Source organism: Penicillium cosmopolitanum (genome assembly GCF_028827165.1).
Source record: "Penicillium cosmopolitanum strain IBT 29677 chromosome Unknown utg000011l:1.0-3548175.0:1.0-3550911.0, whole genome shotgun sequence".
NCBI classification, from domain to species: Eukaryota; Fungi; Ascomycota; class Eurotiomycetes; order Eurotiales; family Aspergillaceae; genus Penicillium; species Penicillium cosmopolitanum.
In genome coordinates this window covers 115,858-133,743 of record NW_026622681.1, presented here as the reverse complement: position 1 = coordinate 133,743, position 17,886 = coordinate 115,858, and the positions used below count along the sequence as shown (strand labels likewise).

General features: G+C 45.7%; 6 protein-coding genes across 6 annotated transcripts; 1 reads left to right on the top strand and 5 right to left on the bottom strand.

Moving 5' to 3' along the window:
- Positions 1 to 1,565: 1,565 nt before the first annotated feature.
- On the bottom strand, positions 1,566 to 3,968 carry N7509_011507 (acyl-CoA dehydrogenase/oxidase C-terminal; the record flags this gene model as incomplete). The annotated part of the gene is made up of 6 exons (XM_056636144.1): positions 1,566 to 1,725; positions 1,795 to 1,930; positions 1,987 to 2,127; positions 2,200 to 2,281; positions 2,341 to 3,094; positions 3,169 to 3,968. The coding sequence occupies 6 exons, from the start codon at positions 3,966 to 3,968 to the stop codon at positions 1,566 to 1,568; spliced, it is 2,073 nt and encodes a 690-aa protein (XP_056482174.1).
- A 1,041-nt stretch (positions 3,969 to 5,009) lies between these two features.
- N7509_011506 (uncharacterized protein) lies at positions 5,010 to 6,505 on the top strand (the record flags this gene model as incomplete). Its single annotated transcript, XM_056636143.1, has 3 exons — positions 5,010 to 5,203; positions 5,255 to 5,554; positions 5,611 to 6,505. 3 exons carry the CDS (start codon positions 5,010 to 5,012, stop codon positions 6,503 to 6,505), a joined length of 1,389 nt encoding a protein of 462 aa, XP_056482173.1.
- Positions 6,506 to 7,316: 811 nt separating this feature from the next.
- Positions 7,317 to 9,406, bottom strand: N7509_011505 (flavin-containing monooxygenase; the record flags this gene model as incomplete). The annotated part of the gene is made up of 4 exons (XM_056636142.1): positions 7,317 to 8,183; positions 8,241 to 8,413; positions 8,446 to 8,699; positions 8,751 to 9,406. The coding sequence occupies 4 exons, from the start codon at positions 9,404 to 9,406 to the stop codon at positions 7,317 to 7,319; spliced, it is 1,950 nt and encodes a 649-aa protein (XP_056482172.1).
- Positions 9,407 to 10,148: 742 nt separating this feature from the next.
- N7509_011504 (fungal specific transcription factor domain-containing protein) lies at positions 10,149 to 11,668 on the bottom strand (the record flags this gene model as incomplete). The annotated part of the gene is made up of 2 exons (XM_056636141.1): positions 10,149 to 11,087; positions 11,150 to 11,668. The coding sequence occupies 2 exons, from the start codon at positions 11,666 to 11,668 to the stop codon at positions 10,149 to 10,151; spliced, it is 1,458 nt and encodes a 485-aa protein (XP_056482171.1).
- Positions 11,669 to 13,102: 1,434 nt separating this feature from the next.
- N7509_011503 (Dabb family protein) lies at positions 13,103 to 13,566 on the bottom strand (the record flags this gene model as incomplete). The annotated part of the gene is made up of 3 exons (XM_056636140.1): positions 13,103 to 13,258; positions 13,329 to 13,439; positions 13,501 to 13,566. 3 exons carry the CDS (start codon positions 13,564 to 13,566, stop codon positions 13,103 to 13,105), a joined length of 333 nt encoding a protein of 110 aa, XP_056482170.1.
- A 746-nt stretch (positions 13,567 to 14,312) lies between these two features.
- N7509_011502 (cytochrome P450) lies at positions 14,313 to 16,079 on the bottom strand (the record flags this gene model as incomplete). Its single annotated transcript, XM_056636139.1, has 5 exons — positions 14,313 to 14,535; positions 14,557 to 14,723; positions 14,798 to 14,908; positions 14,968 to 15,824; positions 15,881 to 16,079. The coding sequence occupies 5 exons, from the start codon at positions 16,077 to 16,079 to the stop codon at positions 14,313 to 14,315; spliced, it is 1,557 nt and encodes a 518-aa protein (XP_056482169.1).
- Between the last annotated feature and the right edge of the window lie 1,807 nt (positions 16,080 to 17,886).

Here is a 17,886-nt window from a genome sequence, read left to right as displayed (position 1 = left end):
CAGCTAGGAGCGGCACAGAAGCCTGCGCAAATTATGACATAGCACGAAATACTGAGACTTGTACACGGATCCTTTTCAATAATGCACGTAGGAAACTTCCAACAAGTTGATTTACCAACAAATGAGAAGACCATACCCTTGACCTGCGGCTTATCGTTGACCTTGATATTTCGAATCACTATGACCCATGGTATGGCACAGACCATGATACCCATGTCAATGGAAAGCAGCAGTCCAGCGTCCGATTCTGGTAGGAGCCCCAAGTGGATATGTATCATCATATGCGTAGTCGGGTCATTATGGATTTTATCAAAATTCCAAGAAGTTGATTCAGCCAGATACATCTACAAAGCCGAAGTATAACTTAATAATATGTTCCCAAGCAGTAGTGCTGATAGTTAGACCTCACTGCTGGCAGTTGTACTGACCACATACAACGAGAAAAATGCGGAGGCGAAGTCCTGTTGATCAAGACCGGCTGGAATGGACAGCTGTTCTGTGGTAATGAAGACGCATCTAGCGAGAGCGGTGAATACCTAATATATCACTTGGCTTCCAGTACTCATTGCGGCATAAAGGCAATAGATCATCAGACCCTGGGTACAAATTCAGGGTGGCATGACGATATACAGAAGTTGCTTGTAGCGACTGCCGGCTAAACTATCCATCATTGCTCAAATTTTAAATCAGAACCCGGAGAAATGGATAAACTGTAGGAAAGAATGCATTGGGAAGAAGAAAGATAAAGAATATTTGTAAATCTCAACTTGTTCTTCTTTCACTCGCGTCAACAGGTGCAACTTGCTTCCATTCTTAGACCCAAATGTAAAATTCTTCTATTGGCCAAATTTGCAAGGAACAATATCAGTTCTTTTATGCTACGGGCGAAATACTGTCAAGTGGGAAAGTCGAGCGAGGGGAGGGCTGGGAGATGATGGAGAGAGATAGATATATATGTTTAACTCATATACAAGGGCCAAGACTACCTATGAATTAATTGATGCCACCAACCAATGCACCGCAGTTTCTTAACCTTCTGTGCCCAACTTCGAAGAGACAAATTCTCCAGATACATTGAGCTCTGTTTATATTACGAGACTTAATAAGTATCAGTAAACAACTACATTATTCTTATGTTGGCCACAGCGACGTATATATGTATCCGTAGACCTTACCATTGAAAACACAAATAGCAGATGGACCAAGGGGGATCTCTTCTCAAACTTTATAAACATACAATTGAATTTTATGAACAAGATCATACTACAGATACTTTGATATCTCATTCGTCTATCCCATATTGATCTGGATATATGGTAAGGTGTTTAGCGGCGGGTGGAAGATAAAATGGTAGAAGGACCGGCACGAAAACTTGCACAAAGATTTGTTTTGAAAGGCCAGTCGTATTATAGCAAGTGGCAGTCACTATAGTAGATTCATGGATATATCCACATGCAGCGGATGGAAAGTTCATACGTCAACAAAAGATAGTAAGAGCAACTGTATTTATAGCAGAGGTCCTGCAAACGCAGGCCGGGTATTAAATCCCATTTTATCTCGGAAATTTACAGTTTCGCGAGCTGTGATGACCATTTATCGCTGATCCCTTTGACGATCTCATCTTCCCAGTAGTTTGGGTTAAATGTAACTTGGTTGAGAGGATTGAACTTGTGTGCTCGGTTAAAGAGATCTTCGTACACATTCCCATCGTATCGACCCAAGGCACTGGGATAAGGTCAGTTTCCACAGGGCCATTAATTATCGACTCCAATATTTTCCAATGAGACAAATTACCTATCGAGCAGGAAATCTGGAATTTTCCATGAGTCAACCAAGTTAACTGCGTGGGGCCTTATCTTCCCCATGAGTTCTTGCACCCGACTGGCTAACTTTTCCACGTGGCAATGGGAAATGGCCCCAGATCGTAGAACTGGAACATCCATTACTAATTAACTTCGTTGAGACCGTCAGGTTTTCTTCTCTTACAGTCGTAACCCACGGACTCCATCGTATAGAACGCAAACAGGCGGTACAGGTCCCAAAGTGTCGATTTTGTAGGGCCTGGCAATGTATTCTCAGTATTAAGTGCGTTGAAAAAGGAATTCACAATTATTGCTTGAGATTGGGCTCAATAAAATATCGCTGTCAGCTGTATTTGTTTTCTGTGACCGGGAACCCATCTCAGGGGATTATACACACCTGAGCTAGTTTTATGCAACTGAATCATAATCTCTGTCCATGGCCTTTTTTCAAGCACTCTGGCCTCGTATATGTCATAGGTCTGTATACCAAGGAAACTCAGTCAAAGCACTGACGACTGGAGATTGTTTCACCACCTACCAAGATTGTCGCTCGTTGTTGGAAAGCATCAACAATGGCACGGTCGCTTGCATATATATCGCATGGAATCGGCGACTGCTTGCTTTGTTTCATATCCAGGAAAAGTTTGAACGATTGGCCCAGTTCGTCGTGATTATCGTCGTCCATATTCATCACGACCCCCGTCATGCGCTTAATAAGATAAGACGCAACTTGTTGTGTAATCATCCAATTGTCCCCTTCCACTGTAACGCGAGACAAGTAATCAGGACCCAACCGCGTAAACCCACTCGCGCCTCCATAGCCATGGCCGCCCAAAGCCCGTCGACATGTTTCGATTCCGTCAGCCACGATGTTGGTACATAGACTTTTCAATCCGGAAGACATGCTGTGCATATGTGCTAAGGTGTGCAATTCTCCACGTTCAACGTGCTGTCGGGTATCCTTGTATGTTTCCTGCATTGCTAATCCAGTGTAGTGAAGGGCATAGGTCGTAGCGAGCAGCGGCAACACGCGAATCTGAACTGTAGGGTAACTCAAAACCGAGACCTCCGGGCCATCTCTATCATCTCTGTGCGTAAATTGTCGACGAATTGAGGTATAGCGCACGGCAATTGTCACTGCTCGGGCCAAGGCCAATCTAGCCTGGTGAACAATCAAGGATCGCACAAAGGTCATTGTGCCGTAAAGTATGCCCTGAGTTGCTGGCTTTGAGTATGCACCTGACTCATAGTCAACCTGGCAGTATTTTGACAACAGTGCTGAATGTGGCACTCTAGAAGCCATGAGTCAGAAATAATCCATCCATCTGTGCGCCCAGCCACATGGCAAATAGTGAGTAAGTCTTACCGGAAATTGTCAAACAGCATATAAGCGTTATCGATGGTAGCATAGCCCAACTTAGGACCGATATCTCCGATTACGATCCCGTCAAAAGGTTGGTGAGTGCTCATATCACGAACTTGGACGATGAATGGATGAGGCCCATAAGATGCATATTCCGGAGAGGAATCTTGTCCACTTGAGCTGGGAAGAAGCAGTTGTGCAACCACGATAGCGTGATTAGCGATGCGACCCAGCGACCCATTCCACCATTTGCTGGCTGTTAAAGTCGGACTATGAAGGATGAACTCCTTTGTGCTCGGATCCCAGCGGGCTTCGAGCTCCAATCCTTGAACGTTGCTTCCATGTCCAAGTTCAGTTTGAGCGTAGGCCCCAATAATCCGAAAACTTTCAATGAGAGGAAGGTAATGTGATTTTTGAGAATCAGAAGCTTGCTCTTTGATTGTCGTCACGAACATGTGCATGTGAAGATAGTAAGGTGAGACATCATCGATCAATGTCTCCGCCATCTTGTAATCATAAATATCCCAGCCATTTTCGTCAACAAGCCGGCGAAGCCGTTTGGCTCGAGCGAGAGCCAACTTGAAAACTTCGATTCGAGAAAGGTTCGCTTGGTTCATTTTGTTAAAAAGAGGCTCTTGCTCTAAGAGAGGGAGGATTCGTAATTGACGATCTAGGAATCCATCATAGGAAAGGAGATGATGCGCTAACTCATCGACAGAAATATTGGACTGGGTCCGCTGTTGAAGCAAAGTTGATGGACCGTCGGGCTTGCCGGGTCGCAGCTTCTGAGTAAAGTCACTCATAGTGACAAGCTCCCAAGTAAAACTGCTCCTTGTATGTGTGTAAGAGGGATTTGGCATCAGGACAAAATGTTCCTAAATAAGCACTTCATACAGTGCCCTTGTCAATGAATTCTTGCCTAAATCTCCTGCTTACCGAGGCCTGGTATGGGCCATTGCCCAGGCAGGCCCATGCATGACAGAGCATAGCCGGATTATTGCCGAAGTATAGAAATGTGTATTAAGATAGAAGGGGACAAATTACCTGACTCCCGATTTCCCCTGACTTAGAATACAGTAGTAAAGTGAATGCTCAATACATTAGGGTCTCTGACATAGGGAATGGATAATATGCACTTGGGATCTTACAAGGAGAGCCTGCAGTAGCCTGAGTCTGAGCATGAACTTGAATTATATTTTAGTCCACGTACGCTCAACAGAATAGCCTTTAAAAAAATGCTGCTGCTACGGAAACAAAGCCGATGCCTGACGCATATATAGACAGGTGTATGTATATCTTAGGCAACCCAAACAGTTTTCTAGAGAGAAATACTTGAGGAAATACCACCCGTGACAATTTGCCAAAATGCTTTATCCGTCGAAGAAACCGCTTAAAATACGTCCGGCAATCCGCTTATGAAAAAGTCAGCTTCTTCATGATGATGGAGGAGCGACCATCTAAACGCAATTTCATTGGCTTACAGCTACGGGGGAGTACGGAGGTTCTCTCAATTATCTCCGTCGATTACCGGCAATTTCCTTACTGCCGACAGTGACTTCAACAAGCTATCCTTATTGGCTCATTGCTCTGTAACGTGAATTCGTGCTCATTTAAAGCAGCCGGTAGAAACAGTGTCTCCGGGCTTCCGTATCGGATGTTTAAAAAGGCAATATGCATGGACAATACCAGCTTTGAGAATCGTTTCTTCGTTTCGCTAGACCTCGGTGAATGGACTATATATTGAGTATCAAATAAAACCCGAACATCTCTCCACAAATAGTGCTGATTGAAGGCTGGAACTTCATATTACCCGAAACCTTCTCGACTCAAACACCGCACAGACAATGGCAACTGCAACGCAGGACAATGCTTATGTTTTAGGTGTTGGCATTGCGGCTTTCCTGAAGCCCCGCGGGGAGAGGATGTATACGGAGCTCGCGTTTGAAGCCGGGGCTAAGGCAATGTTAGATGCTCATATCACATATGACGATGTTGAGGTCGGAGTAGCATGCTATGCATCAGGCCCAACCTGCAGCGGGTAAGAGTCTAAATCAGAACACGTGTCTCTCCCATGTTGAATGCTTTTTAGTCAACGTGCGTTCTATCAATTCGGCATGACCGGTATTCCCATATACAATGTCAATAATGCCTGTGCAACGGGGTCGACCGGGTTGCACCTCGGTCGATCCTTCGTGAGATCAGGGGTCCATGACTGTGCTTTGGTGATCGGATTTGAGCAAATGCAACCTGGTCCACTCCACAGTAACGTTAAAGACCGACCGACTCCGTTTGATTTGAGTATGAGGTTAATGGAAACCACCCGGGGAAAGACCAAGTCTCCTAAGAATCCACAAATGTTCGGCAATGCCGGACGGGAATACATGGAAAAGTAAGTCAACCTATTTTATTGTTAGACATGTACTTCCACTCACACTGTCATTCTAGGTATGGCGCGACAGCCGAGGACTTTGCGGAAATTGCAAGGATTTCACACGAGCACTCGTCAAGGAACCCGTACGCACAGTTTCGGACCGTGTACACTCTCGACGAGATCCAGAAGTCGCCGATGATCCATTATCCGCTGACAAAGCTACAATGCTCACCGACATCGGACGGGGCAGCAGCAGCAGTTGTCGTGTCGCAGAAGTTTCTCGACGCGAGACCACACTTACAGAATCATGCCATTCTTATTGCCGGCCAATCCCTAAAATCTGATAGCACAGCCCTCTATTCGGGAGGTGCAATGGATCTAGTGGGATATGACATGACGAAGCGGGCTGCAACTGCAGCGTTGCATGAGGCGGGGGTGGCGCCGAGTCAAATTCGGGTTTGTGAGCTACATGATTGTTTCTCCACCAATGAGCTGATTTCATTGGATGCAATTGGGTTTTCCGAACAAGGAAAAGCCCATCAGCTTGTTCGGCGAGGAGACATCACTTTTGGAGGCAAAGGTCCAATTGTCAATCCATCGGGTGGTCTCATTTCCAAAGGCCATCCCCTCGGAGCAACGGGCCTGGCGCAATGCGCAGAGCTTATATGGCAACTGCGTGGCTGGGCAAATAATGGTCGTTTGGTCGAAGGAGTAGATGTCGCACTGCAGCATAATATTGGATTGGGTGGTGCGGTTGCAGTAACGGTTTACAAACGCACCGACGGAAAGAAAAACAGTGATAGCCTGTCTACCGAGAAGGAGATTTCAGCGATGAGTGGCCTTGGCTATAACCCGGCCATTGAGGATAGGTTAATCACACCTGAACAAGTCCATTCAGTGAGGAGTAAACTAGCTTCGTCTGATTATGCCCTGGACAATACACCCAACCTCATTGCATCCAGACTATGAAAGTCGATGGCTGGACCCGGAATGTCTCGTTGAAAGAGGGCTTATCTTAAATTCTTCGTGGGAGCTCAAAAACTTCTTTATCACCATGTTACCCCTACTGGCGAAAAACTTCCTTGATTGGCGTGTAAATAACTGTCTAGCAGGACATATTCCTATCCATTTTCTTTAATTACCACCTCTGTAAATGATGCAGTGCATTGTTGCCTGTACAGGCCACTAAAATAGATTACAAAAGGCTTGATCCTTGCAATGTTGAGTAGCTACCACTGGAAGATGATGAAATATGTAACATCTGAAGTGCGCATATAATACTATCTCCAACAAAAGTAGCCAAATAAATAAACTTTGAGGCTTGCCCAGGGGTTCTTACATGTTGATGCTTTTTTTGGCTTATGATGTCTACTATTGAATGGTTTCTTTGAAGTACCGCGAGCTGTCAGGGGCGACGGAACGAGAGCACTGACATTGGTATTTCTGGTCACACATATTGGTATTGGGGGTGCAATCAATAAAATGGCTAGTTTGCTACCGAGAGAAACCATTTGGATGCTTAAATGCTGGAGTAATAAAACGAATGATCAATTATCACTATTATTATTTTTTGTACGTGCAACTGGAAAGATCAGTGTGTTGGATACGATCTATTTTGGGAACATTTGAAAATACAGACCACTTGAATACTGAGGAGAAACGAGTCGAACTATCACAACTTGCTATTTATTCAACATGAAGAGCAAGCAATGTTCCTAGGAAATGGCATGATTCAATGGGACTCGTGAAGGAACAAGCCTAGGTGGATCCAGGATTCCGGTCATGGAACCTGACCGTCAGCCACACCCTGGAACTCAACTGGATCTTTCATTGGCACGCCCTTGATGAAATTGGAATTTTCCGAGAATTTATCCAGGTACCAAGTAAGATCTCTTGTTCCGGAAAACTCCCAGTCCACAAAGCCATTACCCATGAATCCCCATCGATTCCCATTCCAATATTCAAAGTCATAGTCTTGCAGCATAGGGTGCTCGAGAATTTCGAAATAAGATAAGCGAGATCCCGGCCACATCACAAGCTTCTTAGAGTCTTTCGTACCCATCTTGTACCAACTGTTGCATGGGTCAGCCCAAGTGGTTCGTGGAAGGTAGGCTTCAGCATGCTCAGAAAAGTCCCGGACTGCATCAGCCCTAGGACTTAGTCGCCGAATATGCTGCTTTCTCATTGTCTTTATGATCTCCAAGAAATGATGCGTTAACAGGGTCAGTATAGGGAGGACTGTTCCTTGCGCTACAGGAGTAAAAGGCCCTCCATAGGTAAAATAGTTCGGGAAGCCGTCCACGCTGACCCCGAGATAGCTGGAAGGAAAGGTAGCCCATTTCTCTGCAAGAGGTACTTCAGGATCCAACCCAACAATGGGAAATCGCGGTCTGAACGAAGTATCAAATCCTGTAGCGCATATGATGACGTCAACATCATGTTCGTTCCCATACATGTCCACAATTCCAGTGGGAGTAATTTGTCGAATATTTCCAGGTAGGACAGTTGTCTTCGAGCCTGACAGCGCCTCTAGATACCCATTACCAGGGGTGGGTCGGCGGCAATTCACGCTGAAGTCCTTTGGCATAAGTGTTTCCATAATTTCAGGATGTGCTGCCAATTTATGACGCATTTCTGTGTATGCAAACTGACGTAGATAAATGATTAGTTGTTTTCCAGCCTAATGAGTGGGGCATAAGCGTACCGCATTAACCTCGTCAGATTCAGCAGTGTCTCTTAGAAGGGTCCGGAACCTATTATTCAAACTGTTCTCAATGGATTTATGATAGCGATGGTATTTCTCAGGATCCCGATGAAATTCTGCTTTCTGCTCGTCGGTATCTAGCATCAGGACAGGCAAAGTGAATATTTTTTCATCTAAATATACAAGAAGGCTTTTGAATACTCACATTCAAAGTTTTGGCCTTCCTTGCTGCCCTTCTTCTGTCCAATTGCCGCAATTATCCACGTTGGGCTACGAGCCCAGGTATAAAGCTTTGTGGCATCTTTATAGGCTTCCGCCACGACTTGAATGCCAGAACTTCCATTGCCAATAACTGCAACTCTCTTCCCTTTCAAATCATAACTCTCGTCATAATTCGCGGAGTGGAAAAGATTGCCCGTGAAGGTATGGATTCCAGGAATATCTGGCCATCTCCACGAGCTACGTAGAATGTCAGTGAAGCCCAAGAACGCATTTGAGTATGTAACTTACTTTAAAAACCCCCCACCATTCAGCAATAGGTCGCACTCATCTTGGAACTCCTCGCAGTGACCATCTGCTTCATCAAGCTTTCGGACTGTAACCGACCACTTGCTGGTTTCATCATTCCATTGCGCTCCTACAACTTGGTGGGATAAACGGATGTAATCCATCATTCCTTCCTCGTCCACAATGCGGCGCATATACTGCCAAATTTCACGTGACGACGAATAGAAACGGGACCAGTCTGGATTACTCCGCCATGGGAAGGTATAGGAGATGCTTGGCACATCGCACGCACATCCTGGATAGCGATTCTCCAGCCAAGTACCCCCAATATCGGCATTCTTTTCATAACAAACCAGGCTAACATTCAAGTCTTGCAGCGACCTGGGGGCCCAATGTAAAAAGTCAATGCCGGCTGCGCCTGCACCCAGAAATATGATGCGGAATGGCTTTTCTGGGAGCGGCTCATTGATCATCGTTCTAGGAGGAATATAGCCGCGGTTGGAATGGATATCCCATTCCGGATGGTGTACAGGGCGCTCAGTAGAGGACGGATGCGGACCTCTGCTATTGCCTCCGATTTTCAAACTTCCTGGAAGGCCAAAGGACTCGAACATGGGGTTACTGCTTGATCGCCCATTTTCGTCTTGCTGTTTAGTCATTTCGGATGAGGTATTGAAGCGGGAGGAATACGTGGGGAAAACATAAGATAGATTCGGTGGATTGGCTGACTCTCTGGATGTTCCGTCATCCTTTTAAAATGGAAATTTCTCACCAGAAACGAGTGGTCCGACACTGTGATCATATTCAGGCGCTCAAAGTTCAACATAGCCGGATTTGTTCCTACCTCTATAGCCGATCCAAGACCATCGGACATGGCCGGCAAAGCATGAAGCCTGAGAAACTTATTGCTTACTGAGATCGAACAACTCCCAAGGTCAGGGACACGGCTTTTCTGTAATGTCCCGCTTATTCCTTCATAATTGCCGACCAGCACGGGCCGTGAACAATATGCATAGTCAAGTTATGCATCTCTAGATGTTTCATGCTCACACGAGCAATAGACCCCACAGTAATCCTCTTACCTTATCACAAGCTAGAAATATAGTGCGAGTTTGAATTTGCCCCTAGTGCAAAGCGCGGCACTCAATGTATAACACATATTAGAAATCTACAAATGAAACTATGTGTCTCTGGACACCTGGGCGAGCACAATAACATGGCAGCAATTGAACTCCCCTCATATTATGATGTGTCTGATTGAGAAACCGGAAATCAATAAAAGCCAGCGCAGCTCTAATGACAGGCACTGGTGATACAAGTACATCAGGACAGAGCGAAATGAAGTGCCCCGGTGACTCCTCGCTGGAAGACGGAGTATCCTTTAAGTGCCCCCTTGAATGACTAGAAATGATGAGCCAGAAGCGTGTGAGAGTCCACAAAAATCTCGTTCAAGAAAGGAAGAATATCCACCGGGAAATCCGGATCCGTGAAAGTCGATAATGTTCCATGGCATGTTAGAAGATCGGCAATCAAAGGGCTCGTATCAGTGGTCATATATGGGAAGAATTCCGTCCATTTTTCATCAATGATCATCGGAGAGCTAGTTGCCACAGGCTGCCAACGATCATGACTCAAATCTCCGGTATCTGGCTTTGCACCAGCCTGAGCACCCCCCGCTGTGTTGGCTTGATCAAGAATTCTTTCAATTCCCTGACTGAACATCTTTCCAGGATACGATAATGGCACCAATTGTACAAGAGCTGTACGAAGGACAAGTATATCCTCCTCGGCATGGTGTGTCAGCCCTTCAATGCGACGTGCGTGAATTAAAGCCAAGATAGCCAAAGCAATACTCCATGTTGCCTGGGTCAATAGAAAGCGAACTGATCCACGAGCTAGAAAGTCTTTGAAAATACGGGCAATACATGACGCAGCCGCGATTGCCGGGATCTGGGCTGTTGGTATAGATTCATCACTCTTATCAAGGAACAGCAGAGTGATGGTGGTGAGATAGCCAAGGTGGAGGTCGTGCACGTCACGATTGTAGCCGACCGATCGATGAGAGCTGAAAGGCAATTGAGCGGAAGGAGGAAGGGATTGCACCCAATTGACCATTTCGGGGATATATGTAGACTCTGATGAAAAGAAGTCTTTTGATTTGTATATCTCCTTGTGCATCCTTCCGACTATTTCCCACATTCTGACCCAGTGTACAAATATAGAGGCCTTCAAATCTGTTGGATCGGGGAAGTCATGCACGGTCACCATAGGCACACTGCAATACTCAGGATTGATGAAGCAGGGTCGGCCCTGGGCGAGGGCGACAATGCGGTCCCTGGCCTGAAAGGAGCCGAGATTAGTCTTGGACTTAGAGAGAAGGATCGTGGTAGGGCTGCGCTCACAAAGAGTGTCCACCATATTCTACGCTTCAGTCCACATCCTTCACCTATGTAAGTCTGTGCGGGACCCTTATCAAGATGCAATCCAATTTCTTCGGCCAGGCGAATAGCAGTGCCGACCCACCAGCGGCCAGTGTCTAAGCTCGCTACATCAGGTCGCCCAGGGCTCCACCAGTAGAATAGCATGATGGAGATAATCTGAATTAACGGATTACTCTCACAGTTGCCATAGAACAGGCTTTTGGCCCGCATGTAGTGTTCTTCGGGATCCGTGGGGCCGATGAGGGGGGGTCGAAGCCTGATGGCACATAGAGCCAATGCATTGTGGAAAAACGGCGATGCCAAAATCTGAGGCTCAGAATCTAGTGTAGCCCACTCCAGCACTGGACACCACACATTGGCAAATTCGAAATAGGTTTGCAGATAGATCTCCAGAAGATCCTCGGGAACATGATGGGATATCGGTTCGCACGCTAACGGCAAGGGCGTAGGTTGCACCCCATTCCCCCCCTGGCCTTTCATTGCTAAACATCTGCATATACCCAGTATTTCCCAGGAATGTCTGGTGCTGTCGATACCCTTGTGCTCTCTCATTTTGGTTATTCGGCCAGATTCCTAAAATATCTTGGGTACCGTCTTGGCTTTCAAGCGCACTCTGTAGTGAAAGAAGCGGGGATGGCTGTTGAACAGGCGGTGCTATTGGATCAGTATTGCTCATTGATGGGAAGATTGTCTAAACGCTACATTAAAATCTAATATTCCATTGCACGTGAATTGCGAAAATTGACCCATACCTCTGTCTCCGCCGGGCTAGGTCCTGGGGGGGGCATAGTCGCTTGTTCGCAGTCTTCATTCCGGGGAAGGGGTCGCTTTTTCTTTCCTCGTCTCGAATACCGCATCCTTAACAATCAATATGTAAGCAAAAAATGATTGCAACGGTCATAATGAGGGCAGGCGTACTGGCATGTCGAACCCGTACTAGCGCAATTGCAGCATATCCGAGGGTCTGCGGTCTGCTGATAGATATCACATTTTATCTGCTGCCCTGTGAGCTCTCACCAGCCTCTGTAGACAGCATATACACTTCTTCTGTAGATTATTTAAATGTAGACATACTTTTTTCTCGTGGCAGCGCTCGCAGACCTGGCCAGCGCGCCTGTTGCGTTTTCGAGACTCTTCACCCGCAACCTCGGGATTAGTCTGAGGCATAGTGAGGATGGTCGTCGAGATACTCCGGTGAGAGGATCATCGCGGGATGATGGTTGTACGTTGTGACAGCAGAAAGTCTTATATTGTCGCTCAAAACTTGGGGCAACCTTCAAGAGGTGGAACGTGTGGGGGATCGCCTGGGCAGATGCGGGGTAAACTCTAACTTGGACCTAGACCTCGAACCCATCATGAGCATTAACCGGCCGCGCGAGACGTATAATATTCCTGCATGAAATGATGGTTCTAGTGCTTTTTTTTCAAGGATGGCGTAGTTCCTTTCTTGCAGGAGCAGACCTATTCAATCTTCGTCGTTATGGATTGTAGGGCCTCAGGAGCTTCCGTTGCTGAATGTGGGCTGGCAACACCACCGCCCTCGAGTGGTGTCATAGTCACGTGTAAAAGATCATAGCCGGCCATAACCGAATAGTGAACTCAAATACCTTGTATTGCCGGTGGGATGACATACCCCGCTAGATAGCCCGTCGTACAGAACCTTATGATTGACTGACTATTGATCACTTGTATGGGAAGAATGTGGCTATCCGTTGTTACAAACATGTATTTCTATGACATCCCATTGAAAGTGTTGAATTTAGGCAGTCTTCAAATCAACATATTGTAATCAGATGGAAACAAGTGTAGGAAACCGCGATCTTTATGAGGAATGGCGGTAGTGACATCGAAAGCCAATCAGCCAAGACCGCAGGCTATCGGGCAGCTGATGTCCCTCCAATATTCCGGAAAGTATCAGAACTCGTGTGGGGTAAAGTCTACCACAATGATGTTCTCAATTGCATCTAAAATAACAGGAGTGATCGAAGTATGGTAAGGGTCCTTGAATGTGTAGTAATCTCGATCTTCGGGTGTTTCAAAATCCCAGGTGAAAGCGTAATCGTAACCCTTCTATCATCATGGTCAGAAAGCATGTCGATGCGTGGATCCATTTAAATGTAATTCCGAGGTCATTTCTTACATTATACCCCTTTGGAGAGTTATTTTTACCGCCAATCAGTGACTTGACCAAAGGCTTGCCGGATGTTGGATGCACCGCTTTTTCCTTGATCATGCGGAGGCTAGTCAAAGCCTAAGACAATGAGTCACCCATTCTTTTTGGTAGATTTGAGAATGCTGAATGGAAATCTTACTTCTTCCTTTTGGGCATCACTGATGCCAGATTTGAAGGACAGGAGTACAACGTGGGAAACGACCATTTCGAATGTTAGGAACGATAAGTACAGAATTTTCTTCGTGACAGTTCTTGCAACAAGCGGGAAATATGAAGGGTTTATATAGCCTGTATCTAGTTGGATCTAGTTGGGTTGATGGCTATCGACCGAGTATTTCGTAGTAAGTCGGTAAAAACCCCTTCCTGTACCACTCTAGTTGTAGCCGAGTCGCCCTATCTATTTATGTCTTTATCCTAATTGCCGGTGGGCGATTGATTCACGATTGAATAAACGGATGCTGATGTTTCTTGTCAACATAGGGTAATACATGTATCGTCGATTCGTCCCATGAATGCATTCGTCATCTAAATAGTACACTACGCATTTACTATGGTAATTATCCACGCAATATGGCAATAGACAATGTTTTAGACACCTGGGCCGTGAACATTCATGTTTGCTCTCAGTTACGGACATAATCTCGGTATCGTCTTTCATACCCCATTCCAACCTTGGAACATTCGGCTTTTCATGTCAAGTGGAAAAGCTTCTCTCAGATCTTGCTAGAAATGAGGGAGATTGTCTTCAGATTTTCTTCATGCGAACTAATTCTTATCTGGAATACTGGATCCGCTGCACAAGACATCCACAGAGCAACAAGGTGGAACGTGGATCGAGGTCTCTCCTATGCAGAGAGGAGGGAACAAAGACTGGTAATGACCGCGGGAGAGAATCACTGAAGCGTGCGACCACGAAAAGGCAACAGCCACGCCGGGTTCAAATTTATGTCCTCATTCTTGAATCACGTCCTTGATGTAAGCTTTGACGCTCCACGGACCGTGTTCTGCATGTGGTACCACGTAATCACGGGCAAATCTAACATTCTCGTCGTCAGTATCGAACAACTCCAGTTCAAATTGTCGAGTGACGCGAGCGAGGACTAGGTAGAGCTCGGCATAAGCCATACTGATTTTTAAATCAGTATTAGGATCGCAGTAAAATATCGATGACGGCCTCTAGGAAATGTCGACTCACTTAATGCCAATACATGCTCTGGTACCCTTGCTGAAGCTCACGATGTATCTGGACAAGCGCTCCCCCTTTTCATTTGCCCGGGTCCATCGATCAGGATCAAATTTGTAGGGATCTGGAAATATAGACGGGTTCATGTGAACGAAATAGCTTGCTGTAATCATGGGTGTCTAAGTAGTCTCGTCAGTTAGATTACCAGAGTAGCAGAAGAGGACTGTGCCCTGCTTCAGACAAATTCACTTACCCCGGCGGGCACGACATACTCCCCGTACACCAAATCCTCTTTTGGGGAGACCCTGGGAAGTCTCCAAGAGCCTCCTATGGCCATGCGAAGAGTCTCATTTACGACGGCAGTCTTGTTGTGGCAGAATCAGCATTCACTCAGAAAGAGAGGGAAAACCGTTGATATCTCACAAGATACGGCAATTGCTCCAACTCTGACCATGATGGGCGGCTATCTGGCGAATTCATCACTTGTTTCAGCTCAGCCCGTAGCTTCTCCAGCACTGGCTTGTTTCTAGTCAGGTGGTAGGCACCTAAAGCCATTGTGTTTGCAGTCGTTTCTGATCCCGCGCCTAGAAGGATTAATCCTTCCTCGCTCAGCCTCTCAATCGTTTTCTCGCTCGGGGGCAGGCTTGGATCAAGCAAGGCATCAAAGATCGTCTCTCGATCACCTGACCCGAGCATTCCGCTTCGGTCAAGTGTTTCCCTGGACTGTTTATGCAATCTAGCTCGGAGGTATGACATGACTGATGATTTTGAGTCAATAAACTGCATCAAGATCGGGGGTAAGTTGTTAAGAAGGGCGCAAAGAGGTGGAAAGAAATACAAAATGTGATTCAAAAGGAAAAGCCCTCCAAATGCATCTCGCAAATCATTTTCAGGAAATTGGTCCTCAAGATATCGGTAGCTTTTACCGTAGCAGTAGTGTGTTATTACGTCGGCGGTCAATGCAGAGAAGCCGTACTCCAGCTTCAAAGGCGTTCCACTTGCATGAGCTTCCTTGAATCGTTCTGCGAGCTTATCCGCTTTGTCCTGTATGATGGGCTCTAGCTTCGTTACAGATCGCTTTGAAAAGAACTGGTTCATCACTGAGCGACGTAACCTATGATGGTCATGGGAAATTGTTGATATAACGGATAGTGATGCAGAGAGTCGTGGAGGGTAAGAAGTATCCTTGTCGCGTCTGCTTTTACTTCCAGAATAGATTTGTTCGTAGAAGTCTGGGTCATTGATATGAATTTGACGGGGATTGATGCGTACGATAGGCCCTATCAATCCTGCAGTTAGCATCTGGAAATGAATCAGCGGCTCAAGAAAGGCGAACCATATTTTTCGTGCATCTTCTCCACTTCCCAGATGAACTTCCCACCCTTGATCACATCATAATAAAACTCAACGAGATGCGTTGCTGCTGCGAGACGAGGCCCTGGTATTTTACGTAGGGGATGAAGGAAGAGCCGATGAATAATTCTCGCGATCAAAAATGACACAATACCACATAGAATGAGTAGTTGAGTACACATCTTCGCTGCTGAAGCTTATAACGTGGAATAATTTGAAAAGGTCGGGAATAAAACCGAAGTCGAATCAATGTGCCGACAGTCTTGGCCTTTACAGATGGGGTTTCTCTTATTATATTTCACCAGACTCTTGAGAGGTGCCGGACCAAAATGGCTATCAACGGCAAGATATTACCAGCGAACTATAGCCAGCCGGGGGGGGTATAATCTACTGACATATATCAATGAGGGGTGCCGCTTTGTCGCCGAAAATTCGCATGAATGTGGACCAGGCTTTGTGATACGAAAGCCCAAAGAGCCCCCGTGGTATCCATTTTCAATGCCGCAATCTAAACTTTATTGTCTCATAAATTGGGAATGAGACCATATTCGAAAGATGAGTAATCAACACCAATGAATTTGGACGAACCATAAGTATATCCACCTTTGAGAAATAACCATTGTTAAGTAAAAATATTCTCCTCTGTATTTGAATGATAAAAGAATGGATAGCTTACCTCCACAGTGCAGCTTGAGTACGACGGTGAATTAGATGAGAATCTCACTACGAATAATGTCGGCTGGGATATCTATGAGTAAAACCATTTGAAGAAGAAACCACTTACTCACTCACGAAACGTTGGATGCAACTATCGATGTAGAATGATGTATCACAAGATAAAAATTGGTGGGTGAAGCATCAAGATACCCCAAATTACCAACAACAAAACGCTTGATACAGACTACTGCAATATGATAAAGTTAATTGTGGAGTCGTCCAAACTTTACCCCGCTTAATTTCCTACTCAGTAATTCCAGATAGCTCGGCTCTAAGATACGGGGAGGGTTTATGGAAACATATTTGAGAAATTTTACGGCTACAAAGAATAACCTTGAGATTCTGCCAATGCTCCGGTAAAGCTACTGCTATTCATGAGTCTGATTGCCGGTATCTCTTGTATGCTGCGGGTGGAATTGCCCTCCCATACACTGACTTTCTTCGGCGCAAATTGCGGGGTAAAGCTCTCAAGGTTATATCTGTGTTAATTTTCAAGAAATTCACAGGTGTAAGCCGAGCAAATTTCCTCTCACTCCACATCCATACCAAGATGGGTCCAAAAGGAGCTTTTTATTTTGCCATTACCGTGGCAGTGTTCTACCAAGTTTTCCTTAAAAGCTTTCTCTTTACTTTTCTAAACATTCGCGGTGTACTTCAGCCTCTGGAAATTTTCGACTATGATTGCCAGCGCATTAGCCACCCGCTTCTAGAGTCCTGTGAGGATCTTTGGCTAGACCGGGATAGTCGCGCTCTGTATGCAGCTTGTGGGGATATGATTAGTCGACAAAATTGGGTTCCAGCGTAGGTCATCCGATCGCGACTTGATAACTTGAATGCTGGTTCAAAAGTTTGACAGAAGTGAAATTGACACGATTACGAGTACCTCAGTGCAAATGCCTTCAACGCGTCCGGAAGACGAAGAAAAGACCATTTTTCAGTTCTTCAAATTGACAAGCCAGGTGAAGATGGCCTTTACGGGCTGCACAAACTGCAGCTTACGGGTTCCTATCATGGGTCAGACAGCGACAATGATCAGGTGCTAGATTTGCATGGATTTTCTGCACGCGAAATAAGTGAAAGTCGGTTACAGTTTTCGGTTATCAACCACCGTCCTCCAGTGGATGCTATTTCTGGAAGAACTGTCTCCGACGCGATGGCAGTCGGTGCAAATTCCACAATTGAAATTTTTGAGCTTGATCGAGGGACCTCAAAGCTCGAGTTCATCAAAACAATTCATGACAACAGCATTATTGCGCCAAATAATATAGCAGT